The sequence below is a fragment of the Tamandua tetradactyla genome, chromosome 3 (assembly GCF_023851605.1).
Source record: "Tamandua tetradactyla isolate mTamTet1 chromosome 3, mTamTet1.pri, whole genome shotgun sequence".
In the NCBI taxonomy this organism is placed as follows: domain Eukaryota; kingdom Metazoa; phylum Chordata; class Mammalia; order Pilosa; family Myrmecophagidae; genus Tamandua; species Tamandua tetradactyla.
Window position 1 is genome coordinate 203,784,388 of NC_135329.1, and position 8,163 is coordinate 203,792,550.

The following is an 8,163-nucleotide window of genomic DNA, read 5'->3' on the forward strand; positions in this document are numbered from 1 at the left end:
ATCCCAGTGCAGTAAATGGCCTTCTAATAAATCAAGTTTGAAATAACAAAATAAAAAGTACTATTAATTTGCTCATTAGTGCACTCAATGACTGACCAAAAAAATCGGTTAAGGGTCACTTTTTAAGAAGTTTTAAGTGACAAATATGACATGATCCATCTCTCAAACTATTTTTGGGGAAGTACAATTTCAATTAGTGTCTAAAAACACCCACCATCAGTTCTCTTTTAAGGCTGTTAAAGGGAGAAGAAGAGAAAATGTGACTAGGAGATGAAAGAGGGAGAGTGGATAAGGAGAGTGGATAAGAATGAAGGAAGGAAAAATGACAGGTCATGGGCAGCCCAAGGTCTCCGGGGGCTGAGATGCATGGTAGGGGTAGGGAGGAAGAGAATTCTTCACCACCTTCTCCTCTTCCTATTCCTTCCCTTCCTTCTCCTCCTCTCCCCCTTTCTCCTCCTCCTCCTTTTTGACAGCTTTACTGAGAAGTAATTCACATACCATACAACTTCCTAATTTAAATTGTACAATTCAATGTGTTTCGGTATATTTACAACTTGTGCTAACATTATCACTATCTATTTTTAGGACCTTTTTGTCCCCCCTAAAAGATAACACACATCCAGTAGCAGCCACTTCCCATTTACCTACTTGTTCCACCGCCACACCCCAACCCAGCCCTAGACAACCATTATTCTCCTTTCTGTCTCTCTGTTTGCTTATTCTGAACAGCTCATTTAAATGAGCTGCATACAGTTTTTGGCCTTTTGCGCCTAGCTTTTTGCACTTAGCGTAGTGTTTTCAAGGTTCATCCACGTTGTAGCATATTTCTAGTACTTCACTCATTTTATTGCCAATTAATATTCCATCATATGAATTCACCCCATTTTATTTATCTTTTCATCAGTTGATTTGGGTTGTTTCCACTTTCTGAGTATTATTAATAATGCTGCTATGAGCATTCTTGTACAAGTTATTGAGTAGAAATGCTTTCATTTCCCTTGTCATATAACTGGGAATGGGATTGCTGGGTCATAAGGTAACTCTGGGAATAAACTTTTGGGGGACTGTCAAACTGCTTTCCACACTAGCTGCATTATTTTACATACCCACCAGCAATGTATGAAGGTTTAAATTTCTTCATATCCTCACCAACACTTGTTATTGTCTGTCTTTTTAAATATAGCCATACTAATGGGTGTGAAGTGTAATTTATTATGGCTTTGACTTGCATTTTTTGAAAGAATTTGTGAAAAACTGATATTGAGTTTTCTTTAAATGTTTGGTAGAATTCATCAGTGAAGTTGTCTGGTCTGGGCTTTTCTTTGATGGGAGTTTTTAAATTACTGATTCAACTCTCTTAGACATTTACTAAATACATTTCAGATTTTCTATTTCTTTTTGACTCAGTTTTGATAGTTTATATGTTTCTAGGAGTTTGTCTAGTTATCTAATTTGTAGGAGAACAATTATTTATTGTATTTTCTTATAATCTTTTTTATTTTTTATTTTCTGTAAGGTCAGTAGTAATGTCTCCCATTTATAATTTTAGATATTTGTGCCTTCTCTCTTTTATTCCTTGTCAGTCACCCTAAAGGTTTACATGTTTTTTATAAACGTATATGTTTTATTAATCTTCTCAAAAAAAAAACTTTAACTTTTAGTGATTCTCTCTATTGTTTTTCTGTTTTCTATTTCATTTATCTCCATTCTAATCTTTATTATTTCCTTCCTTCTTCGAGGTTGAGTTGAGTTTGCTTTTTTTCTGGCTCCTCAAAGTGTAAATTTAGGTTATTGATTTTAGATATTTTTTCTTTTTAAATATTTACAGTTTTAAGTTTCTGTCTGAACACTGCTTTAGCTTCACCCATAAGTTTTGGTATGGTGTATTTCATTTTTACTTATCTCAATTTATTTTCTAATTTCCTTGGAGTTTCTTCTTTGGTTATTTAGGAATGTGTTGTTTAATTTCTACATTTTTGTTAATTTCCCAAATTTTACTGTTGTTATTGATTTCTAATTAATCCCATTTTGTTTGGAGACCAAATTTTGTATGATTTCAATCCTTTAAAATTTACTGAGACTTGGTTCATGACCTAATATGTGGTCTCCTTTTTTTGTTCCACGTTAACTAGAGAAGAACATCTATTCTGCTGGTGGGTAAAGTGTTCCATAGATGTCTGTTAGATCTAGTTGGTTTATAGTGCATTCAAGTCTTCTATTTTTTCATGGATCTTCTGTCAAATTGTTCTACTCATTATTGAAACCTCCCTTTTGCTGATGAGTTGCCTTTTTCTCTCTTCAGTTCTGTCAGTTTTGCTTCATGCATTTTGGGGACACGGTTGTTAGGTGTAGATATAATTTTTAAATATTTTCCTGACCAAATGATCCTTTCATCATTGTGAAAGCTTCCCTTATCTCTAGTAACACTTTTAAAATCTATTTTGTCTGATATTAGTGTAGCAAGTCCAGTTTTCTTTTGTTTCTTATTTGCATGGCATATTTTTTCCATCCTTTTACATTCAGCTTATTTGTATCTAATGGATAGTTATCACACACTTCACGTCAGAGATTTATATTAAATTGTTACTATTATCACTATTATTTGAGATTTTGTTTTGCTAATGAACCACTGCTGACAGCCCCTCCTCCTTCTTTTACTTTATCTTTTTCTTCAATCCTTCTGAGACTACATTTTGAAATATGCAACTTTATCGGCATGAAAACTTAAGAGCAAGAGGGGATCATTTCCTGAACTGCAGTAGTAATTAGAACCATAACAATTGATAATATTCTTAGAAAAGTTTACCCTATATTAAGATGAAGCTGAGACTGGAGTCTCACCTTACAAGGTGGCATTTTCCACCATAAGAGTGCTATATTACCTGCTCTGGATGTTAGCATAGAAATTCAGGGTCCTAGATGGCAGCCAAGCATCAACTCTAAGTGCCTGCCTGCGTTTGCTGGGCATCCCACCACATCCTTCCCCTCCCCTACTGGCTCTGCAAAGTAAATGGGGTGCAACAACAGGAGTCCTGGAATGTTCCTGTGTGGGGCTGACCTTTGTATCACTGCTAATCCCTGTCTTCTGTTTTCAGAGACAAAAGAGATTAAGTTAAAACAGGACAGAAACTTTTCCGGGGCCATAGAGCTGAGTTGCTTTTCCTCCTTTGCAAGTCAGGAATTTTAACAGGATTCTCCCCTTCCCTCCCTTCTCTCTACCCCCACCAATTTTCACACCTTTCCAACATTAGGGAACGACAGGAAGTTTTCCCTGCGTGTTTTCCTTTGTGACGACATGATACGGCAGGTTGATCAATGGGGAAAACCCCATGTGAGAACACGCCTTCTGTGTACATTCCCAATATTTGCTATAAGTAAGGCCATCCCAGGCTGCTAACAGAACACAGCAGCACTCCAGGGCACTGGGTACCCAGTGCTGAGCAGATCTGTTCTTTGAGCTGAAAATGATGTGCGGCAGCAAATGTTTGCTCCTGGCTACTGTAATGTTAGTGCTGCTACTCCACATCTGCAGCATGTCAGAAGGTAAGTATTACTCTTTCTGCTAGCAGAGGAGCAAGAGATATTTTCATTTTCCTTAAAGCCTTGAGATCATCCAGTGGGACCACAGTGTACAGATGCCTATTAGACAGTCTATGAAAAGGAGTAATGGGGAATGTCAGCTTGCTGCTGAGTGGAGGAGGGAAGGGTTACAAGCTTTCCTCTCTGCTGTCAAACCCAGCAAATTTTAGGGGTGAATGGGTTCAGAGACCCCTAAGCTTCAGGCAAGCCAAACTGCTGTTTCTGAGAATGGTGCAAATCAGGTAAAATTACCAGGAAATGGGATCATTCAGAAATATAGGGAATGCCCTTGCTTCCCCAACTTTCTCACCTCCCATCAGCAAATTTTACTGACATTCAGATGTCATCATTGGGTCAGATCATGGTATTTCATCATCCCTGGACTGCCTTAGGCACCATTCCTATCAACTTTGAGATAACATTTAACCATTATCTTACAGAAGACTGCAATTTAATTTGGGGAAGTGTGCAAGTATTTATCACATCATTTGGCAATAGATGCATTTCTGAAAATGCACATATTGGGAATAAAAATCCACATTAATTTATATCACAATTTCAAAGTGCTTTAGCGGATGGTAGTTCCCAAATCACCTTTTCCTTTGTAACTCCCCATTCTTTCCCGCCCTGCCCAATACTCAGCGGCCAGAAAATAGATTAACATCTACTAATTTATTTGCTTTCTAAATTTGGAAGGTTATCTCTAAGGGTTTCTTAAAGCAGGGACACCCATATTCTTAAGTAATTTTTCGTGAAATGAAATAAAACACTGTCAATTTATGTTTCCTACTAAAGATAATCAACCTATCAGAAGTCAGGTGTTTCTGAACTCTATTGTTGAGCCAAATTTCTCAGTACCCGACCTATTTTTTAAGAGAATTAGAAACGATTAGAAACTATGGAAACTATGACCAATTGAATTTCTTGGAAAAAATATAGGTTTCCATTCTTCCAGTGAATTGTTTATTCACCATCTAAGTCAAATTCACTAGATTTTTCACAACTTTGGGTAGTTCACGTGGTCTTAATTCTTCTTACTTCTCTCTTAGCAGCAAGCAGCTTTGACTGTTGTCTTCGATACACCGACCATCCACTTCACCCCAGGTTTATTGTGGGTTTCACACAACAGCTGGCCAGTGAAGCTTGTGACATCAATGCTGTCATGTAAGTTTTTGGTTGACTTCGATTCAGTTATTGTCAAGAACATCTGGAAATTTCAACTTTAAAAATTTTTGGCTTTTTGGACTTTCTTGCAGAAATTACTGACATGGCAGAGGTACTTATTGCAGTGGTACATATCCACTTTGAAGTTCATTTTAAATTGGACTGGAATTAGGACCAAAAAAAGGAGTCAAAAAAAAAGGAACACACTGTAGGGCAAAAATCACTTCTTAAAATGAACTTACAGGCTGTTAAAATGCTATTTTAGGAAAATATGAAAGTGAAATTATTTTGAGGCATAAATTTTGAAATTGAGCCTTCTGCTAGAAAATGGCTTGGGCTCTAAGTAAAATCTCAAAACTAATTATGTTGTCACATATAATATTCTTGATATGTGCAGGTTAATATATTTTGGAATAATATAATTTATTGTCAGATATGTACATATTTCATATAACCCCCAGTAGAAAAATTAAACAATAGTTTGGGGCCTTTCTATTCTTGCCACTGAACAGCCATTTGTTAATTTTCAGAAAAAAATCAGGAAGAGTCAGTTTTATTTCTTGCATCAAGCTTTATCAGCAAATTTGCATTTTATTTCACATCTTTAACTGAAATGTTAAAAGTATGTTGAACAGTCAAATGGAATTGAAAGTTCTGTGTTAAAAATACCATTTAACAGCTCTTTAAACACAAATCAAATGTTTTGATTTTCAGCTTTTACACAAGGAAAAGATCAGCTGTGTGTGCAGATCCAAAGCAAAAGTGGGTGAAACAAGCTGTGCATATCCTGAGGTATGTTACATATACGATCATTTAGCTTCCCTCCAATTTTTGGCAAGAGATGTGTACAAGGTGGAGGGTGGTAATCTCTCAATGGTTAGGCCTTGAATTCTAGAACTATGGAATTTTGGCTAAACCAGAAAAATAAAGAATGCATTATTTTCCATTTATAGAATGCTTTCCTTATATTTTAAAATTTATTAATTTTGCACATGATGCTAGATGTCTTTATGCATTTAATAGTCCCTTAACTGGCTGATTCTCATTGCAAAGTTGCTTCTTGTTTCTGTAACTTACAGACTACCTGACATTTGGTCGTTTGTTAAAATGTGAAAAATAAATATTAATTTAAAAGAGAGCAATGGTTTTGATTCACTTTGATGATCAAAGAGAGTAACATTTTATCCATATAGAGAACTTAGCTAATACCAGTGTGACTTAGACATTGAACTTGGAGACAAACCATGAGTGTTCAGATAAGTTTCTGTCATTAACTAGCTGAGTTATGTTGGGCAAGGCCCATCCTCTTTGAACTTTGATTTCCTCATCTGGATGTATTCTGAGCTGCCTGGCATTCCAAGATATGACTAAGGGCTTGGAAGGCACTCTTTAAGTACCATAGCTGTTCTGGCCAGTCAATCTCCCTGTCTTTGCTCATTCTTTTCTTCTTTTTTTCCTTTACAGTCAAAGAATCAAAAAGATATAAAAACTGATATCTTCTGGAATGGAATTGGATACAGCCCAAGATCAACAACAACAACAAAAAAACCTTGCTGCGATTAGCATTTTTACTTGCTCATCAGTGAGGGTTTATTACTTATCTGACTAGTATCTCTTTGGACTTGTCCAATTAATGAAGTTGATTCATATTGCATCATAGGTTTGCTTTGTTAAGCATCACGTTAGAGTCGAACTGTATTTTATGTTAACTTATTTATAGATGTAGATCTTCTGTGTTTAGGTATTTAATACTAAATTTTTCTATAAGCTATTTGGTTTAGCACAAAGTATAAAATTGTGTTTGTGGAATGAAATTATATGGGCTTTTTTTATAAGCAACAAGCTATTTTGTAAAATTATCTAAAATACTTCTGTTTATATTGTTTTGTTACTAAGTTGTTGCAATTACATTAAAAACAGAAAAATGGTAGGAAAAACATTGAAAATAAAAGAAAGAACCAAAATTTAATTTGCTGACTGAATTATTTAATATTTATTAAAACACATGTCAAAAACATTTAAAGGCATTTAAATGTAAAAATGATCTGAAAACTGTGTTCCCCATTTCCGTTTTTAAAATTTTAATTTACATTTATTTAATTCTTCTAAAGGTTGAGCATCACTTCTTAGTTTAGCACCTGTGTTAATTTTCTTTTGCTCTTATAATAAATTGCCACACATTTAGTGGTTTAAAACAACACAAATTTGTTCCTATAATTTTGGAGGTTAGAAGTTTGACTGAATCTCACTGGGCTAAGATCAAGGCTTTAGCAAGCCAGCATTCCTTCTGGAGGCTCAGGGGGAATCCCTGCCCTTGTCTTTTCCAGCTTCTTAAGGAAGCCTGCATTCCTTGGTTTGTGTGCCTATCCCCCATCTTCAAGCCAGCTGTCCAGCATCTTTAAATTTCTCTCTTTCTCCGATTCCCCATTTCCTTTCGTTTGACTGTTCCTTTAATTTCTTTCCCTCACAGTCCTGGACTTTGTTCTATAGGAATTATAATGGAAAGGTTTTCATGATTCAAAGCCTTTCAGATCCCAAATTAGGAAAATCTGTGGTCTACAGCCCAGTGATGATTGATATAGAACTTCTTAAAAATGAAAAGTATATTTAGAAAATATCATGAGAAATCACTTCATTCATCAATCTGTTACCAGTCAGGGACTGAGGAACGATTATCTCAACATAAGGACCAGTTTTCCACTTTGAAGTCCTCCTGAGTCATCATCTTCAAGAAGTTTCCAAAAAGCAAATGAACTACTCATAAAGTTATTAGAAACTGACTGCCTCCTTAACCAGCGAGAGACTTCAAACATGTGAAACGTAACAGTTACCCAGAAATAAGTTGAAAGGACCCTGAAACAGTATAGTTACCATCACAGCATCAACATATCAAAGTTTATGGAATGCCTTGACACAGTATTCCAGAAAACCTATTGCAGATTCCAAAGGGCATGAGGGATGCACATTGAGGATATAACACAAACATCAGGTGCACAAACCCATAAAGCAAGGTAGTGGGTGGATCATTTGCAAAGAGAGCTAAAAAGCTATAAATGGCTCTATAAGCCCTGAAGGCAATTTTGTGCAGGGAATCATATCACTGAGTCATCAGGGAAAGTATGCTCAACATCCTCTTGTTTACTTATCAAGCATAGCTTTAGAGCACCTGTGATGTACCAGGCACCATGCCAAGTGCTAGAAGATAAAGTGATGCAAGACTCGTCCTTACTTCTGGTAATTAGGACTGAACAATATGGTGAGAGGGAGGGGATTGACAGGTAAACCAGGTATTTTAACACCTGGTGACAGAGAGTCTCTTTGGTAGAATGTCTCAAGGTGCTCCATCATTTGGTGAGGGCTTCCAGAAGGAAAGAATATCCAGTCGAACCATAAGAAACAGCCAATAGTTGATGCTTTTGA

General features: G+C 36.0%; 1 protein-coding gene across 2 annotated transcripts; it reads left to right on the forward strand.

Annotated features, from left to right (window-relative positions):
* Positions 1-3,415: 3,415 nt before the first annotated feature.
* On the forward strand, positions 3,416-6,683 carry CCL20 (C-C motif chemokine ligand 20). 2 transcript variants are annotated; one of them, XM_077152053.1, is made up of 4 exons: positions 3,416-3,543; positions 4,629-4,743; positions 5,458-5,535; positions 6,208-6,683. In XM_077152053.1, exons 1-4 carry the CDS (start codon positions 3,465-3,467, stop codon positions 6,227-6,229), a joined length of 294 nt encoding a protein of 97 aa, XP_077008168.1. In that variant the 5' UTR covers positions 3,416-3,464; the 3' UTR covers positions 6,230-6,683. The 2 variants fall into 2 exon arrangements, with proteins under 2 accessions (XP_077008168.1, XP_077008169.1); XM_077152054.1 differs by having other exon boundaries at positions 4,632-4,743; positions 6,208-6,681.
* The last annotated feature ends 1,480 nt before the right edge of the window (positions 6,684-8,163 follow it).